The sequence below is a fragment of the Oncorhynchus nerka genome, linkage group LG6 (assembly GCF_034236695.1).
Source record: "Oncorhynchus nerka isolate Pitt River linkage group LG6, Oner_Uvic_2.0, whole genome shotgun sequence".
Lineage (NCBI taxonomy): Eukaryota > Metazoa > Chordata > Actinopteri > Salmoniformes > Salmonidae > Oncorhynchus > Oncorhynchus nerka.
This window is the reverse complement of record NC_088401.1, coordinates 32,732,895-32,753,076: the sequence shown is the minus strand read 5'-3', so window position 1 is coordinate 32,753,076 and position 20,182 is coordinate 32,732,895. Positions and strand designations below refer to the sequence as shown.

The 20,182-nt window shown below is 41.3% G+C and overlaps 3 protein-coding genes across 3 annotated transcripts; 2 read left to right on the top strand and 1 right to left on the bottom strand.

Moving 5' to 3' along the window:
* The first annotated feature begins 5,448 nt into the window (after nt 1-5,448).
* myl12.1 (myosin, light chain 12, genome duplicate 1) lies at nt 5,449-10,116 on the top strand. The gene is made up of 4 exons (XM_029661459.1): nt 5,449-5,533; nt 6,806-7,009; nt 8,125-8,286; nt 8,880-10,116. The coding sequence occupies exons 2-4, from the start codon at nt 6,826-6,828 to the stop codon at nt 9,050-9,052; spliced, it is 519 nt and encodes a 172-aa protein (XP_029517319.1). The 5' UTR covers nt 5,449-5,533; nt 6,806-6,825; the 3' UTR covers nt 9,053-10,116.
* A 1,148-nt stretch (nt 10,117-11,264) lies between these two features.
* LOC115130369 (FAST kinase domain-containing protein 3, mitochondrial-like) lies at nt 11,265-14,363 on the top strand. Its single transcript, XM_029661448.2, is given in 8 exon segments — nt 11,265-11,532; nt 11,625-13,117; nt 13,247-13,332; nt 13,448-13,622; nt 13,730-13,799; nt 13,891-14,005; nt 14,170-14,242; nt 14,245-14,363. Coding segments are annotated over 8 exon segments (2,079 nt in total). The 5' UTR covers nt 11,265-11,488; the 3' UTR covers nt 14,268-14,363.
* A 213-nt stretch (nt 14,364-14,576) lies between these two features.
* Nucleotides 14,577-19,619, bottom strand: LOC115130375 (charged multivesicular body protein 5). Its single transcript, XM_029661458.2, has 8 exons — nt 19,469-19,619; nt 17,019-17,123; nt 16,298-16,344; nt 16,030-16,123; nt 15,869-15,940; nt 15,601-15,709; nt 15,226-15,341; nt 14,577-15,071 (listed from the first exon to the last, which is right to left on the bottom strand). Exons 1-8 carry the CDS (start codon nt 19,535-19,537, stop codon nt 15,021-15,023), a joined length of 663 nt encoding a protein of 220 aa, XP_029517318.1. The 5' UTR covers nt 19,538-19,619; the 3' UTR covers nt 14,577-15,020.
* Between the last annotated feature and the right edge of the window lie 563 nt (nt 19,620-20,182).

Genomic DNA, 20,182 nt, shown 5'->3' with positions numbered 1-20,182 from the left:
GGTATTGTGTGTATATTGCTGAGGAAATGTTTGTATTTAATACATTTTAGAATAAGGCTGGGGTCTGAATACTTTCTGAAGGCACTGTATAAAGCAGTCCACTATATAGGGATTAGGGTGACTTTTGGGATGGAACCATTCTACTTTAACCACGTGCCTGCGATTGTTTCTGGTGTGTTGGCAGGCTTGTCAGTAAGTTATCTTGCCAACGAGCATCACACCAGTTTGCCCTGGTTATGCCAACAATCAACAATCCCACAACGTACAACTAGATAGGAGTGGGCGTTGTGGATCGTGGCGAGACAGAATCATTTCAAGCTAGTCTTATGTGAAACTCCCACTGGAAGTTGGTCGATTGTGATTATGAATGCAAACTTTGTTTTAGTTTCCACCCCTATGAGACTATTACCCCCTAGTGGTCAATATGGGCAGTGCAATATGAGGTCATGTTTAGAGACAGTATTATTTGATTCTGGTCAGACAGGCACAGGGCAGGCTTTTGTTCTAGCCCAGCAGAAAAACACTTAAAATCACTAATCAATGCCTACTGGGGAAAACTGGTTGAATAAACATTGTTTCCACGTCATTTCAATCGGGAAAAAAACAACGTAATGACGTTGGATTTGCAAAAAATCCTCCAAGCAAGGGAATTCCGTAATTTTTTTCACCCTTTATTTTCCTAAATACACAACGACATAGTGACATTTGTTGATTTCACGTTGAATTCACTATAGTTGACAACTCAACCACATGTAAATCAAAACTAGACATTTAACTAGTTTTATTAGATTATTATTAGATTGTTTAATAGTTTTGAGATTTAAGCTCTCCTCGCCATCCCAGTTTCAAGTAGCAGACCCTTTGTATCCTCTAAACATGAACACATTAGGGTCTCAATATATTGTTCTCCATTGCTCATTCCTGTCGTTGTAGTGCAGCACTTGTTCCCATAATTATTTTTATAAAATAACATTTTATTGGTCGCATACACATATTTAGCAGATGTTATTGCTGGTGTAGCGAAATGGTTGTGTTCCTAGCTCCAACAGTGCAGTACACAACAATACACACAAATCTAAAAAGTAAAATAATGGAATTAAGAAATATAGAAATATTAGGATGAGCAATGTCGGAGACCGGAGTATATATACTTTTGATTTTGTAAATAGGGATCTTTTAGCCTATAAAGACAGGGGTTTTAGGTGTCCACAAGTTTGCACCTATACTTGCAATAACTGCGGACATGGGCTGGGAACCCTGTGAGGTGAGAAGGAAGGTGAGTATGGTAAGACTTTGGAATACACTGTTGGATATGCCAACTGACAGAATTGCTAGTCAAGTTTTTCAATGGAATCTACCCATAGGGGGAGCCTGGGCAACTGGAATGTCTGACCGTTTTCTGACTGTTAACATCTGTACGAAAACCAAATGAAGGGAGACAGATATTATTAAAAAACAATTGTTGATACAATATGAGGGGGTGGAGAAGATGAATCATAAACCCAAATTGAGAACCTTTTGTTTGACGAAGTGTGAATTCATGTGTGAGAGAAATATTATGTATAACCTACCCAAAAGGACTCCCGAGTTGCGCGGCGGTCTAAGGCAATGCATGTCGGTGTAAGAGGCATCACTACAGTCCCTGGGAGTACCATAGGGCGGCGCACAATTGGTCCAGTGTAGTCCGGATTTGGCCGGGGTAGGCCATCATTGTAAACAATAATTTGTTCTTAACTGACTTGCCTAGATAAATAAAGGTTAAATAAAACAATAATTGCAATTCAAATAAAAGCAAGATTTTGTCCATTGTATATTTACGTTTGCAGAATATTTAGATAAAGCCTGGAATAAAAGAAAAAGTGCTACCTATAATTAAATTATTTAAAATATTTAACTTCTATGTGGTAAATGGTATGTGTGTATATAGATTGTGTACAGGCTTGTCTCCCACATGAATCTTCTTTTTGTGTCAGACTGGGTTCAAATGCCTTCTGTTTCATTTTTCTGTACTTATTCATCTTTATATGTTATGTATGTATGTATGTATGTATGTATGTATGTATGTATGTATGTATGTATGTATGTATGTATGTATGTATGTATGTATGTATGTATGTATGTGTATATATACAGTGTATGGAAGACACATTTCAGTTGAATGCATTCAGTTATACAATTGACTAGGTATCCCATTCCCTTTATATATATGTATGTACAGTTGAAATCGGAAGTTTACATACACTTAGGTTGGAGTCATTAAAACTCGTTTTTCAACCACTCCACAAATGTTGTGTTAACAAACTATCGTTTTGGCAAGTCGGTTAGGACATCTACTTTGTGCATGACACAAGTCATTTTTCCAACAATTCTTTACAGACAGATTTCACTTAGAATTCACTGTATTACAATTCCAGTGGGTCAGAAGTTTACATACACTAAGTTGACTGTGCCTTTAAACAGCTTGGAAAATTCCAGAAAATTATGTCATGGCTTTAGAAGCTTCTGATAGGCTAACTGACATCATTTGAGTCAGTTGGAGGTGTACCTGTGGATGTATTTCAAGGCCTACCTTCAAACTCAGTGCCTCTTTGCTTGACATCATGGGAAAATCCAAAGAAATCAGCCAAGACCTCAGAAAATAAATCGTAGACCTCCACAAGTCTGGTTCATCCTTGGGAGCAATTTCCAAACACCTGAAGGTACCATGTTCATCTGTACAAACAATAGTATGCAAGTATAAACACCAAGGGACCACGCAGCCGTAATACCACTCAGGAAGGAGACGCGTTCTGTCTCCTAGAGATGAACGTACTTTGGGGTGAAAATTGCAAATCAATCCAAGAAAAACAGCAAAGTACCTTGTGAAGATGCTGGAGGAAACAGGTACAAAAGTATCTACTTCCACAGTAAAATTACTCCTATATCGACATAACCTGAAAGGCCAGTCAGGAAGGAAGAAGCCACTGCTCCAAAACCTCCATAAAAAAAAACAGACTACGGTTTCCAACTGCACATGGGGACAAAGATTGTACTTTTTGGAGAAATGTCCTCTGATCTGATGAAACAAAAATAGAACTGTTTGGCCATAATGACCATCATTATGTTTGGAGAAAAAAGGTGAAGGCTTGCAAGCCTAAGAACACCATCCTAACCGTGACGCACGGGGGTGGCAGCATCATGTTGTGGGGGTGCTTTGCTGCAGGAGGGATTGGTGCACTTCTCAAAATACATTTCGTCATGAGGCATGAAAATTATGTGGATATATTGAAGCAACATCTCAAGACATCAGTCAGGAAGTTAAAGCTTGGTCGCAAATGGGTATTCCAAATGGACAATGACCCCAAGCATACTTCTAAAGTTGTGGAAAATGGCTTAAGGACAACAAATTCAAGGTATTGGAGTGGCCATCACAAAGCCCTTACCTCTATCCCATAGGAAATGTGTGGGCAGAACTGAAAAGCGTGTGTGAGCAAGGAGGCCTACAAACCTGAGTCAGTTACACCAGCTCTGTCAGGAGGAATGGGCCAAAATTCACCCAACTTATTGTGGGAAGCTTGTGGAAGGCAACCGGGAATGTTTGACCCAAGTTAAACCATTTTTAAGGCAATGCTACCAAATACTAATTGAGTGTATGTAAACTTCTGACCCACTGGGTATGTGATGAAATAAATAAAATCTGAAATAAATAATTCTCTCTACTATTATTCTGACATTTCACATTCTTAAAATGAAGTGGTGATCCTAACTGACCCAAGACAGGGAATTTTTACTCTGATTAAATGTCAGGAATTGTGAAAAACTGAGTTTAAATGTATTTGGCTAAGGTGTGTGTAAACATCCGACTTCAACTGTATGTATGAACAGTTGAAGTCAGAAGTTTACATACACCTTAGCAAAAAACATTTAAAAACTCTTGAATGAGTAGGTGTTCTAAAACTATTGTGTGTGTGTATCTATATACTGTATTCTAGTCGTGGCTCACCCTATATAACTACTTCTGTACATATACTACTCAACCTTATGTATTCTTCATATATACTACATATACTGTCCATTTACTGTCCATAAATTGACCACTGTTCCATTATTAAAGTGACCAGTGTTTTATGTCTATGTACATAGGCAGCAGCCTCTAAGGTGCAGGGTTTAGTATATGTTTAGATAAATACATGTCTCTGGTTCCAATCTGCTGACTCTATATTAAAAATAGTTTTTTTTTATAGTTAAACAAACTAAGAATAATTCCACTTCTCTTGGGAGCAGGCAGAATGCACTCCTTCTCATTAAGCAGATGGTTATTGGACCATAGTTGTAAACTTTACTAACGGCTCATATCTTGAACAACCAAACAAATCATTTGTAAAATAGCACCAATAGGTATAGTTATTTATGTTTACTCTTCCTTTGGCCTACAAGGTGGTGGGGCTCAACTCAAATGTTATTTAATGTTGTATAAACAAGTGTTGAAAATGCCAGGGTCTCACAGCTGCGTTGCATGGCTGCCATCATAAGCCTTCTTCTTCCATGCTTAATGTGCCTGTGATTTGTCTGCATTGCTAAACCCCTTCTCTTGTTCCCTTTGAGTGTGTGTTCACTGAGAACTCCCATTAGGTTACTGCTGTGGCCCATTTTAACCAGTGATTCATCATGGGTTCCATAGGGCTTTCTTGCTTTGGATCTCCAGTACTTAACCTTCTCCAAATGGCAACGGGGAACCAACTGTTCACTCTGACCCAAATGGGGATGTCATGAAAATTCTCCCCAAAGCATCTATAATTATCCATCCAGTCATTATTTTTCATATCTGGAGCATATGTGAAAATGTCAATTTACCGATATTCCAAAACATTTAGGGTACTATCAAAATATTGATGTGTTAAGCTACTGAGCTATAACGTGACAAAATCTGTCCATGTGCCCTTGAGCAAGGCACTTAACACTAATTTGCTCCAGTGCTGCCATACTACTATGGCTGACCTTGTGAAACAACACATTTCATGGCCTCTATCTGGTGTATGTGACAATAAAACATGTTTTGTTATATAATCATTGTATTTGGTAGGCTATATGTTTTGTATATTGAGGAAATCAGAGTTATAGTCTAATAAAAATGGTGTCACCAAAGCATTGTTATCCTACTCATGATAAGGCACAGTAAAAATGCATTTATTTTCTCCGTATTTGGGCATATCTCAAGAATGTTTACGTAGCAAAGGAGTGTTTTGAGGAAACCCCATTAACTTCAAGGAGGGTATACCCAAGTAAAACTGAACTGATTTACAAGCATTACATCAAGTTATGTATAGTCAAAGCAAAGTACATGAAATAAATATCTAAAAAATATAATGGTTTGTTTATACTGTTAAAAAATAATTTAAATCAAATAAAAATGATTTAGAAATTCTAAATTCCTCCCCATTTTCTGAAGTTAGTTTGGTCTGTAGTTCCTGTGCGGAAACATTTAAGGAAGTTAGGGCGGTGGTTGTGAGAGGGCAGCACGGGCTAACTGACTATCCAGCTTTTCGGGAATCAGGTAGCTAGGTCTAATATTTGCTTATTTGAACGTATAAGCGTTATTTCACTTGCTAATCCCACGCTACTATTGAAGTGTCTGCAGTACAGCTTGAAATGTATACGCTACAATGGTTTTCATATGGAAGTATTTGTTTGCTGGATGATTTAGCTTTAGCTAGCGGAGTCAGCAGGCTAGCTAAATAAGCTAACAGTCGACTTGTTAACTGCCAAGATCACAGTATTTCCTGAAGGGGGGAAAGAAAATGCGGTTCTAACTAGCAAGTTAAAATTGTTTTAAGTTGCATTAAGAGATCGCACGCTAGATACCTGTGTATTATAACGAGATGTGCCAAAACAAAATACATCTACCTAGCGAGCATTCTGGCATTCGTAATGTTTTTATCGTCTCAATGTCGCTAACGTCATCTTTCTCGTAACTTTATCATAGCCATTCCACATTTTGGTCAATTTAAATGTGTGCTGTATGTTCATTTCTACGATACTGTTTGCGTTGATAGTAGCAACAGCTGGCAGCTAGATTAATCTATTTTTATAGGCCCCATTGTCCATTCATGACGTATCGCTAACTAAAAGTTGTCTTTTCACTCAATTCTTTCTCGAAGTATGGAATTTCAATTGGTTTTCGTAGATAGTTTATCGTACCGCTACTGGTATGTGGTTAATGTTAGCTAACATGTATCAGATTGAATTTAAGTCTGAATTCAGTCACCTAGTATTGCGCAACTTCAAATTAGATCACTAAACCGGTCTTATCCTGTGCTGTTGCTATAATAGTTAGTCAATGGTGTGGACCACTGGCTCCATCTCTATTACTAGCTAGGTAGGAGGCATATTATTGAAGCAGTGGCCCTCTCTCAGAATGAGGTTGTTGAACTTGCCAGAATTTTTTTCTCTCACGTCACTAGTTTTTCCTATCCCGTGTTAAGAGAACTAGAACAGCCTTCAACAGCAGTATAACATTTCCATTTATAGTGTAGTGAGGACACCTCTCCAGGGATTATTTTCCAGTCTGAATTAGATTAGCCCATAACCAAGGGAAGCTGGGCGTAACTGGTCAAATCTTATTTTGGGTAATTGCATGAGCCAGTAACTGCTGCTCTCAATGTTTTTCATAACTTAAGTATCATAAGATGTTGTCCAAGGAACTGAGCTTCATTGACATCCCAACACTATTTCGAAGTCTGCTTTGAAGTGGTAAATGTAAAGTGATTTGGGATATTACAGATCTGTGGCTGCTGACTTCAGGAAGATGCTCTTTTGACCCTTACAGGTAAACACACAACAGCCAAAATGTCGAGCAAAAGGGCAAAGGGAAAGACCACCAAGAAGCGCCCCCAGCGTGCTACTAGCAATGTGTTCGCTATGTTTGACCAGTCTCAGATCCAGGAGTTCAAGGAGGCCTTCAACATGATTGACCAGAACCGTGATGGGTTTGTCGACAAGGAGGATCTGCATGACATGCTAGCCTCACTGGGTGGGTATCTTAGCTTGTCCCTGAAACCCCCTTCTGCTGATCTGAAATCGGCCCATTTTCTCTTGGACTTTGTTTAATTCACTCAATTTGAAACAGAGGCACTGAATGATTTCCAGAGTGGTATACAATGACGCAAGCTAGATCTATTCAGGCTTTTATAAAGCTAGGCTGGTTCACATTCCAGGTCGGGCTTCATCCGTACCACGACTGGATATAGCTCGTCCGCCTGTCGTTAACTCTAGCATGCTAGTTGAACGTCAAACTGTTGCTCTAAATTTTAAAAAAAGTTATCAAATTCAGCAGGCTATGGTATGAAATGGGGTTTTAAAAATGCAGTCTTGTTGTGTGGCCATAAACATATGATCCAGAGATGTGTTTTAAAACCTCTAACCCTGGCAATTTTACTGTTCAACTCGTGAGTACACTGGCTGCCAGACTTGACTGGGAACTGCAGTTTGGTTGATTTCGGCTGTCAGCTTCCCTTTCGCAAAATGCTGTCGTGTGACATAGCTTATGACATTTGATGAAATATTCAATCATTAGTCTAACTTAAATGAAGGATGACGACAGTCTTAATGGGCGGGAGGGTATCTGATGTCATTGGTCCTCCAACTTGTGACTCAGACACTTGATTCAGGAGAAATGGAGTTAGCCTGCCCCGGCTAAGGTTAGTTGTGAAGGATTCATTGCCGTAGACATATACCTGGCTGAAAGGTGAGCCACATTCGTGGTACCGGTTATCCAGAGCTGACCGAAATTACCTCGCTAACTCCAACCCGATTTGAAGTATGGTGCTCTGGTATCTCCTGAGTGTTTATTAGGCTGTTAAGCTCTCCCTTCAATGGTTATCTTGATCAAGTGTTTGACAGATTAAGGCAGAGCACTGAGTTGCCTCTTTTTATTGGGGTTGGGTGTGTTTTCCAGCTAGTGTTAGTGTTTCAATAGAATACCAGTCATGCATTAGTAAAGAGCAGGCCGTTTCCCATCAACATTCCCTACACCCTGTTCCCATTGTTTTATACACTTGAAACCATTTATGCCAATGTTGTAAAACGAGGTTACTGTGAACAGGGAGTTGCAGTCTGTTCTAATGTGGCACTTTGATTCTTTCTCAGGGAAGAACCCGTCTGATGAGTACCTGGAGGCTATGATGACTGAAGCTCCTGGGCCCATCAACTTCACCATGTTCCTCACCATGTTCGGTGAGAAGCTCAACGGCACGGACCCTGAGGACGTAATCAGAAATGCTTTTGCCTGCTTCGACGAAGAGGGTACAGGTAAGGTCTTTGGGGAAAAGTTTAGGGAATTAGCCTAATGGGAATGTCATGTTGGTCTCTGTGGCTGTATAGATAATGCTGTTTCAGATGCTGATAATGGATGCCAGTGTTGTGTAGAGAACAAAGTTCCTGAGTTGTTTGCTTTTCAAGATATCCCTAATCTCTGACTCAGCTGGATAGACTGGACTAGCTTTTGAGAGAGTAACATGGGCTGTTCCAATAACAGCTGGACCTGTGGGTTAAGCCATAGCTCCTAGGGGTTTAGGCTGAAATAAATATGAAATGGGTCCATATGGGAAATTCATGCTTACAAAAATACACAGTACACTTTATTTCCTTGACAGGATCGTTACCCCAACTTCCTTTAAAAATACCACCCTTGAGCGGGCTACATATTCCTTAAATGGGTTGTAAATCCAAAGATGCTTTCTGAACTTTGCTCAAATGTGTTCAGGTTGCTTTGTTTGCGCAGATCATTTCAGAAACAGCTGATGGGTTGGGTGTGACTCAACAAATACTTTACTCGTGCATACCCGCCTGGGGAAAGTACCATGGGCATTTTCGCATACCTTTCTGTCACCCTCTGTCCTCAGGTGTCATCCAGGAGGAATACCTCAGAGAGCTTCTGACCACCATGGGTGACCGCTTCACAGATGAGGAAGTGGACGAGCTCTTCAGGGAGGCACCCATTGACAAAAAGAGCAACTTCAACTATGTGGAGTTCACGCGCATCCTAAAACACGGAGCCAAGGATAAGGACGATTAAGACTACAACCATGACAGTCATATTATGGTTTCTCTCTGGCCCCTCTTCTCCTTTACACCCAGCTAGACCATCTTGCTGCATGTCTCTGCTCTATAAAACCCATGTTAAGCAAGGCGAAACACTGCTATCAACCATACCTGGGTCATTCCACCAATTCAATGCCTTTTGAAAAGTCTAACTTGGTAAAAGGAAGCAATTTTCTGTCAAGGCCTCTTGTTCATCTTTAAGTTTTCCATATGATAAATAAGCATTACTATAGTAACCGGGCTGATTATTTCCTCTTAAATCACATTTTCATTGGGAATGGAAGCTTGTGTGCAACAGGGAGTGGCAATTGAATGACAATTGTGTAAATCTGTGTCATAGGGTTGATGTGTTATGCCCCACCCGTTCAATGTTTCTTTAGAAAATAATGTTTAAAGAGTAATGGTTAAAAATGAGCGTTCACGTCACAGGGTTTACCTTAAATGAGGGACAAGTGTAAATTATTTACTAATCACATGAAATTAAAAAAGATCTTCAAATGACTGTCAAAGTACCAAAATAAATGGTGCTTTACAATGATGGTGACATTTTGGTGTTAAGTGGGTTTAAAAAAAAGTTGGTGTGCATGGTGGGACACATCAAAATACTGACTCTTGACACTTTAGCTAGTCATATAAAAACTCAGATTTATTATTCTCCATGTGGTCTATATTAAAGGGCACTTTTATAATGCACTATTGGTTCACAAATTCGACTCAAATTATCAAAGGGACGTGAAAGGCACTCTTCTTGTGGAACGACCCATATGTGAGCTCCCATTTCAGCGTTGCCAGATTTGAAATCTGTATTAGAAATGTGGCTAGCTGGTGATTGACGATCCAAACATGGTACTGGTCTGTGACGTCAATGATGGCAACTGCAACTCGACGCAAGTGCCTCAAATGGCCTGGTCTAGCTGAATTTTTACATTTTATAATAAATATAAGCTTTATAAATAAAGTACTCAACTTGTATTCTCCATTCTTGACCCTGTTTAAATGATTTGACTGTTGAAATAAACATTACGTTGTCTGACTGTGGATTTGTCTAGTATGCTGATGGTTCCCTTGTTCTGCGGTCTTCCTGTGCAACCCTGAGGCTGTTATGTCCCCACATTACTCATTCCACCTAGTTGGTGTGGTTTGTATGTCAAAGACTGAGCACCAGCTACTTTGACAGGATTTGTTTTAAATGCCTACACACTGTTCAAATCAATGGGGGGAAATATACAGTATCAATGCAAAAACTGCAATAAACCACGTTAATTCAGAGGAATCCGAGTAGTATGACCTCAACCTGATTTTTGCCTCTGAAGATAATGTAGGTCAAATCATGGGGGGTCCACTTTGAATGCGCAGTTAAACTTTTTCAGTGTACTTATCCCCATCGATACTTTTAGTCAATCAAGGATATGTAGGATTTAGTGAATAATTTTTAATATCAACACACTCGGTACAGTATTAGTTTGGTAACAAATGGTTTACAGCGCGTTCTAGTGGCGTTGTAAAACAGATATACCCACCCTATTAGTTTACAACGAGGCCAATCACGAATGAGCACCTTCGTTACCGAACCACGCTTTACCGGTGGGTGGATTTTACTTTTTGTTTTGTCAGTACGTCCTGTTCCACGAAAGGTAATCTGTACCTAGTACTCTTCTTGCGAACTAATTAGTTTAAAGTAAGGACATGTATCATTTCAATGCCTCCGTTGTAGGACATTGTCACGTTTAATAGTTATCTATTGTATTGCCCATAATATAACATGAACTTCCGCTTTGCAGCTAGCTAGCTAAATTGTTCACTAGAACGTATACAGCCTTCGTCAGATTTGACTTTTCGTAGCAGGTTAGGATAATTAAGGTAGCAGATTATGATAATGTATTAGGTTAGGATAATTGTTAAGGTTATGAAAATGTTTGGGGTTATAGTTTGCTAAAATGCAATACGGTATAAACTTTTGACGTTCATTTGACAATCTGTATCCCTTCTAGCCATGACTGCTAGCTAACACAAGGGCAAAATGACATGTTGTGCTCTCCGGTGGTTTGCACTGCATTAGTTCGCAAAATGCTGACCTTTTGAATGGATTTTCATAATGTATGGCTAGGTCGTGGTATGCGTAGTTAGCATATGCTGTGTGCAGTCGCTGGTTTGATAACCACCAGCAAGCCAAGGTTACTTAATTTTTTTTCTTCTATCTTTTATTTAAGTCAGTTTAGAACAAATTCTTATTTTCAATGACGACCTGGGTTAACTGCCTTGTTCAGGGGCAGAACGACAGATGTTTACCTTGTCAGCTCTGGGATTCGATCTAGCAACCTTTCGGTTACTTGTCCAACGCTCTAACCACTACATCTAATCACTAACCACTACCTGCCGCCCCACAATTAGCAAGCTAACATAAAAATGAATGGGACATTCCATGGAAACCATCTTGCGATCCATCTTACTGCGGTGATTATTGTCAACTGAAACCGCCCATTAGGTCAACTTAGTTACCAGAACTTTGTAGGCTTAGCTAACCATCTGCTCCTATGCTCATACAGGTTTGAACTGCCTATTGAATCCTGGAACAGAGCCATGGCTTTAAAGGTGATCAAGAGGCTTCAACTTCTCAGGCAGACAGGGGCACACCTCTGTCCTCCAGGCGAGCTGAGTCGCACCAGGCTCCTGAGTATTCCGATAGGGGAGCCCATGTGTGTGGCATGTCTATGGACCTCAGCGGACCGCTGTATCCAGAGGCAGGGCTGTCGGAAACTCAGTCAGCCAGACTGTGGGAGGATGAGTTTGTCCACCATTACCAAGGACCCTTTCTACACCACTGGGTCAGTCAGCCTCCACAAAGACTCAGTCCCCAGGTTCCGTCTGAGTCAGCTGCACCGGCCCACTGATGCAGAGGAGAAGGCCTTCCATGACCGCCTGGTTAGCTGCTCTTCCTCCAGACAGGTGCTGAGACTCCTCCGCACGGTGGAGATTATGTCTGACACCATGGCAGCTGCAGCCCTGCACCGCGTGGCTGACATAGAGCAGGATGGCATCTCCCTGAAGGACCCCAAAGTGCTGGAAGAGGACACTCTCAGGGCCCTGTGCTGCCAGCTGGAGCGGGACTCTGGGCGTCTGACGGAGGCCGGGTTGGTTTCTGCCCTGCTGGCCTGCACACGCCTCTATGTGGACCCCTGGAGCACGCTGGTGGTTCGGCTGGTGTCAGAGAGCCAGGAGCGGCTGGACAGGGGCCAGATGAGCGTGGGCCAGCTGTGCACCCTGGGCCAGGCCCTGCTGGCCCTGGAGGGCCCTGGCTGTGGGATGCTGGAGCAGCTGATGGTGCAGTTACAGAGGCAGGGGCCTGGTCAGTGGAGCCTGGTAGAACTCACTGCAGTATACAGACTGCTGCAGGCTGGAGTAGGGGAGGAGGGTCGCTACCAGGACCTCTTAAACGCTATGCACACCTACACTGTGTCAGTCACCTCACGTATGGACCCCCCTGCTATCAGCAGCGTGCTTAGTGCTTTGGTGGTCCTGAACCAGACCCAGGCCATGCCCCTGGTTATTAGCCTCTGTAAGCAGGCGGTCAGGCACATACCCAACTTCAGAGACGAGGAGCTGGGTCTAGTGCTCGGGGCGCTCATGCACTTTGGCCACAGCGACCACTTCTTGGTGGAGGCTATGGAGAGGCATGTGCCCAAGATGACGTTCACGTCCCACCCAGAGACAGTGACCAAGGTGATGCAGTATTTTGGGCGTCGGAACATCCTGTCGCTGCCAGTGTTTGACGCGGTGGCAGAGAGCTTTGTGTACCGGGCAGACGAATACAGCACCAGCCAAGTGGCCAGGCAGATCATGCCGTTCGGGAAGCTGGGCTACCTGCCGCCCAACGCCGGGGAGGTGTTCCGGAAGGTGGAGGCCATCCTGCACGCGCGCTTCTCTCACTTCCAGCCCCGGACACTCCTCAACCTGCTGCACTCCTGCATCCTGGTAGAGCGGTTCCCTGTCAACTTTGTGTCCAAGGTCTTCAACCGCTACTTCCTCCAGCAACTACAAGGTAATGCAGCCTTAGTAAATTAGCCCACGCTTATTTTACTACTCTCCATACTTATATCGGCACAGTTTATTTGGTTAATCAATTGCACGGCCTTTGATTAATACTTTTTAAATGAATTTTGTGTTCCAGAGCAAGGCTCAGGGGTTGACCGGATTGTTCTGGCACAACTGACCCAACTCTACATGACTGTGAAGCTTGAATGCCCTTTCTATGAGGTAGGCTAACGAGTTAGTACAATTCAATGTTCATTCTAAGGATCGCATGTCAACTTCAACTGCAGTGTTGACATCCTAGCACACTATCCTCCGATTCACCCTGTTTTAAACCCAGGGTCCGAGGCTCCTTCCTAAGTACCGTGTCAAGTCTTTCCTAACTCCTGGTCGGTCTCTGGAGACGCCGGTTGACGGACACCTCTACAACTATGTGAAAACTGGCCTGGTGGATCTACTAGGGGCCCGCACCTACTTCGCTTCCAGAGTCCTCACTCCATACTGCTACACGCTAGGTAACGTACAGACACAACACCGCTAACCTTTCATTCAAAGCTTCAGACATCCATATACTGAAAATGAAAGGTGCAAAGACAAATCCGGCCTCTGTTTGTCATTTCAGATGTGGAAATAAAGCTTGACGAGGAAGGATATGTATTGCCTGCCAGTCAAATCGATGATATCTACAAGAGGTATAAAACAATACATTTAAACCATGAAATTCATGAAAATAGGTGATAAAATTGTTGTATAGAGATTTTATTCACTCTTGTGTACTTGCAGGATAGCAGTGTGCATCGACGGCCACAAGAGGTTCACTGTGAACACAAGACAGCTGCTAGGGAAAGAGGCCATCAAGCAGCGGCACCTGAGGCTTCTGGGATACGAAGTTGTTCAGGTCAGAAATTCACTCTGCAACCTGTGTGTTCGGTTTTCCATCTGCTGTAAATTCTGATTTCAGCCCCTCTGCTAATGTTCTGTCAAGAGCATATCTGTATTCACTCGGATCTTCTGTTTTTGCTCTGTGCTCCATTTGTTACTAATAGTCTTTTGTTTTTTCAGATTCCTTACTATGAATTTGAAAATCTTTGGAACAAGACTGAGGTTGTTGAATACCTTCACAAGAAGATCTTCCCCTCAGCTATAGGCTCAGTTGGTGATGACCGTCTCAAACAAGGGCTTTGTTGCTGGGGTTGTCATAAAACTATACCGTTTGGGCACTGTGTTTTTGTAAGGGTCTGTATCAGGGCTCTCCAAACCTGATCCTGGAGAGCTACCTTCCTGTAGGTTTTCACTTCAACCCCAGTTGTAACTTACCTGATTCAGCTTATTAACAAGCTAATTATTAGAATCAGGGAAAACCTAGAGGACAGTAGTTCTCCAGGAACAGGTTTGGAGAGTCCTCGTCTAAATGCTCCATTGTCCAACGTTTGTACACGAAGAGAAAGCATATCATTCAACTACATGAATACTTTCAGAAATGTATTTATTGCATTTGAGCGATTGTAATTCTACACGCTACTAGTGTTCTATTGTATAATTAAATGACTTATTTAGTCCTGTCTCCTTCCTTTGTTTAAAAAAATACAACAAAACATATGCCTGATTTATAACTAATCCACCATTACCATCTTTTGAAATATATTATATTTATTGGTAGTTGGCAACACAGTGCTGCAGGAGAAGTTAGAACGAAACACCTTGGAGAAAAAAAAAACATTTGTTCATACGATCAAGAATTAATAGCATAGCTGATGCATCACCATGGATTCTCTTCAAAAGCTAAGGCGGGTTGAGTCTTGTTTACCACCACGTAATAATGCATCAGTCGAATATACATTGTAAAAAGGCTATGATACATTAAAAAAAACAGTTGGGAGAATTGCCATTGGTTCATGCCTGCTGTCTATCCATTATGTGGCAGGGATCTGTGGTAGTCCAAATTCATCCACCAGAACTCCATCCTGAAAAACATATGCACAATAAATGACATTTTATTAGGAAACATCTAAATGAGATCATAAAAGCGTCTTCAATGCAATTTCCTAAAAAAACAAACAACCCTTTGAACAAGGCAGCTGTACTGGTAACAGTTATGTTTGTCAGAGAGATATGTACCCGGTTTGTTGCCCTGTCACTGGGTATTCCTTCTGGGATGGAGGGGGCAGTGCTGGCCTCATCCAGGTAGGAGCTGTCATCATCTAGCAGCAGCTCATCTCCCAGGGCATCCAGCTCTGGGAACACACACAGCCATTGATGTACAGTTATTACATGCATCCTATTGATGTAAGGACTTTATTGACTGCTGTTGTATCACTGGGCTGGAGTGAACAAAACATCTCTGTAGTGTGGTGAGAAATTATGCCATCTATTGATATATAGCAGTGTTTTAATATAGATCTAGTCTGTACTGGAGCAAAACCAACTGTTGTAACAAAATAGTGTCAGTGTATTGTCTTCCTTGTGGCTGTGTCATACTCTCACACTACTGACCTGCTTCCAGGTCATCGTCATCGATCTCTGGCGTCCCGTAGCTTCTGCTCATCGCCTCCTGCACCTCGTTGGCGTCCTCCATCATGTCCTCCAGCTGGTCCTGGAGATCCTGCATCAGGAACACAAAGAGCTCTTAACCCAAACGTCTGTCATTCTCATTACCCAATGGGCCATCCTCACTGAAAGCCCACATTCACTTAACCTGGGTGAACACAAACCAGATAACTTGAATATATTGAGTAGCCAAATAGAAGACAACCCGGCTTACCTCAATCTGATCGATCTTCACATTCTTGTATGCCGCCTTCATCTCTTTGGCTCCAATTTTCATAGCATCCACCTATAATGCAATGTCAGACATGTTTACCCAGAGAACTATGACAACTACAGTAAATTGTAAGTGCTACAGTCATTACTGATCCATCTTACTGTTGTTTTTGTGTCTTTGAGAGTTTGTATTGTGTAGTTGGCCTGTTCCATGTTGAAGGACTGCTGTGTGAGGTTATCTCTCTGGCCCTCATACCTGAAAAACATCACAATTCAAATGATAACCTCTATTAATTAAGACGTTATGATGTGTTCATGTGACTATGGTTTAGAGCTCATTATGTGGTTCATCATTGTGCTACTGTGACGTTGGTCCTGACTGATTGGTGGCGTTTCAGGCATTGGCAGACTGCAATCATAAATGACTCACATTCTCTTCTGCTTCAGCACTCTCATTGCCTTCTGCTTGACCATGTTCTGATGAAAACATAACCAGGAAACATCATTTACACAACATCAAGCATAAATACTGGTATACTGTACATTTATAATGTTCCAAACAAGTGGAACTGTAGAGGGAGGATGCAGACTATTTCGATTAAAATAGGCTATATGTCCCAAATTATTGCACAACTTATAGCTGAATATGATCCACTAGTGCTAGCGATCCTCAGGAACAACCACACAAACGTGACAGAGGAAAGAAAGGGCAACTAACGATGTAATGGAATGATGCAAAATGTAAGGAAACTGACACTACAGTTATAAATGTATGTGGGTATAACTGGCGGTGGCTAATATTTAACACGATACAAATTGTAAACACTCAAATTAGTATGATATGTTACGTTTGGTATGGTTACATCATACATTTTGCAAATTCATAAAATATTGTACTTATTGTACTTTTCAAATTCGTAACATATAATATGAATTGTAATTAGTAACATCTCGTACAAAACGGGTGATGAAAATCCACAAACTAATACATACCATATTAAATGTAACATATCATACTAAATGGCATTTATCGGATTTACGTACATAATAATACGAAATGCTCAGAGACCAGGTTGGTATAATAAACGACTGACTGGTAAACATATCTACTATCCCAGTCTGCTTCACTCAGTGCAGGCCTTCACGCTTACCTTTGAAGGACCGTCTCTCATCTTCTTCATCTGATCCTTGTACTTGACCAGTTCAACATCTAGTCTGGCAATCTTCTTGTCAACAGACTCCGCTCGTGAGTCAACCTTAAGAAGAGAGAAAGAGTAACGAGTTAGCCAGGCAGACTCTTTTCATAACACATAGGTGCTTTTAGCAACGCGGGTGTATTTGTATACAATAGCGTTGCTTTCAATTGTATTGGGTTGCACGAAAAAAATACAGTTAAATACAATAGCATTTCCAGTTACTGTGCCGGTGGGCAGGACGGTTGGTCATTACGACGGAGGGAATTTGAGTCAAAATATCTAAAGATAACAATAACCCAGGGTTTCCCAAACTCTGTCCCCGGGACCCTAAGGGGTGCACGTTTTGGTTTTTGCCTTAGCACTACACAGCCGATTCAAACAATCATCAAACTTTGATCATTTGAATCAGCTGTTTAGTGTTAGTACAAAAAACAAAACGTGCACCCCTTGGGGTCCCTAGAAACAGTTTGGGAAATGCTGCACTAACCTGTTGTAGACCCACTTCCTCTCTGCTTACCTCATGTCAAAATAAAAAGTCCCCCAAAAGTGATTTATTTTTTGTCCACATATGGCTTGTGCAGGACTTATTTTGACATGAGGTAAGCAGAGACCCACGTTTAGAAAGTCTTTAATAATACTATCCCTTAGATATTTTGTCAATCCCCCCCTATCATAATGAACAGTAAGTTGAAATGGAATTATAAAGCAACATTATTGTATGTTAATTACCCCCGTTGCCAAAAGCAGTGCATTCGGAAACTACTCAGACCCCTTGACTTTTTCCACATTTTGTTACATTACAGCCTTATTCTAAAATGGATTAAATGAAAAGAAATCCTCAGCAATCTACACACACAATATCCCATAATGACGAAGTAAAAACATACTTTTGCAAATAAATAAAACAGAAATATCTTATTTACATAGATATTCAGACCCTTTGCTATGAGACTCAAAATTGCGCTCAGGTACAGCCTGTTTCCATTGATCATCCTTGAGATGTTTCTACAACTTGATTCGAGTCCACCTGTGGTAAATTCAATTGATTGGACATGATTTGGAAAGGCACACAACTGTCTATACAAAGGTCCCACAGTTGACAGGTCAGAGCAAAAACCAAGCTATGAGGTCGAAGGAATTGTCTGTTGAGACAGGATTGTGTCGAGGCACAGATCTGGGGAAGGGTATCAAAACCTTTCTGCAGCATTGAAGGTTCAAGAACACAGTGGTCGAAGTTTGGAACCACCAAGACTCTTCCTAGAGCTGGCCTCCCGGCCAAACTGAGCAATCGGGAGAGAAGGGCCGTGGTCAGGGAGGTGACCAAGAACCTGATGGTCATTGACTGAGCTCTAGAGTTCCTCAGTGGAGATGGAAGAAACTTCCAGAAGTACAACCATCTCTGCAGCACTCCACCAATCCAGCCTTTATGATAGATTGGCCAGACTGAAGCCACTCCTCAGTAAAAGGCATATGGTGGCCTGCTTGGAGTTTGCCAAAAGGCAACTAAAGAGAAACAAGATTCTCTGGTCTGATGAAACCAAGATTGAACTCTTTGGCCTGAATGCCAAGCGTCACGTCTGGAGGAAACCTGGCACCATCCCTACGGTGAAGCATGGTGGTGGCGGTATTATGCTGTGGGGATGTTATTCAGAGGCAAAGGGGACGATTTAATTCATTTTAGAATAAGGCTGTAACATAACAAAGTGTTAAAAGTCAAGGGGTCTGAATACATTCCGAATGCGCTGTACCTGAACTCTTTTGTTTGAGTCTGAAGTCATTGTAATAACATTTTGTGGTATCAGAAAGTTATTAAAATACATGTATGAGTTATTATAATAATCATACCTTCTATTTTTACCTTCAATGGCACTAGCTAAATAGCCTTGTTCAAACCTGTAAAACTGGTTGGTTGGAAAAACAACACCTTTTATTTAGCCAGTGGTTCCCAACCTTGTTTCGGTGACTCTACCACCAAATGAATTTGACGCTGCCCCGAGTACCACTGGAGTACCCCTGAAGTACCCCCTCATGTGCATTTGACCAAAAATGATTTGGTCTCATGAGTCTTCAGTACCCCTGGTTGGGAATCATTGTTTTAGCCTACAGTGGAAAACCAACATCACCTTACTGTACTTTTGTCAACTGGCCATCTAGATAATTAGGCAAGTTAGCGTAGTAACTACGACAATATTACAATGCTAATCAAACTAACTTACAACACCACGCTGAAAAGTACGTAGCTAAACAGTATTCTATAAGCTATAGGTATCAAATGGGCTGTCATGCAGGACAACTCTCCCATTATTTCTAGAACAATCAGATGTCGGCTAGCTAGCCAGCAAGCAAAGTTATTTTGTTTGTTTGTCAAAGACACTGCTCTGATTAAGTTATTTCCATATACTTACATTTCCTATACAGTCCGTTAGATTTGGTGGTGGTCCCTTCGGTTTTCCTCGACCAAAAATACGGTTCATTCTGAAATAAATAACCAATAACTCAAAACAACAAAGAATCTATCTCCCCGTCAAAAAAATAAGGCAAACCCGGAAGCAACATTGAGCTGACGTCACATGATTTACTTCTACAAAAATCTTCCACCGCCCTACAGCAGGAATGTGGTGCTAAATATTATTTTATTTAGTTACATTCTCAAGTCATGTCGTTTATAACAAACACTTAAAGACGAACATATAGAAATATATTTTTTTTTGGTGGTTTACTGAGAGGCAAGAGGTCATTCAAGAAATGTGCAATCTTTGTATTTATTTTGCCATATCACCATCTGCTGGATGGTTGATTGAGTAGTACATGTGCAGCATAAAATAGACTAGGCCTGCTAAATATATATGTTAGGAAATTTAACAGATTAAAATGTAAGGATAAAGAGATGAATAACAATAAAACATGTTGAAATTAACAAACAAAAAGTTGTTTTTAATTGAGAAAAGATAGCAATACAGTAGTTGTTATTCAGTATAGGCTACATCATGTTACCTGATGCAATTGCTGTACAATAGGATCTTGTTGCCATCTAATGCACATTCAAATGTCATAATCAACACTGCAGAGCTCTCCCTGTCCTCTGCCGTGCCCTGATTGTAATTACTGCCGAAGATATC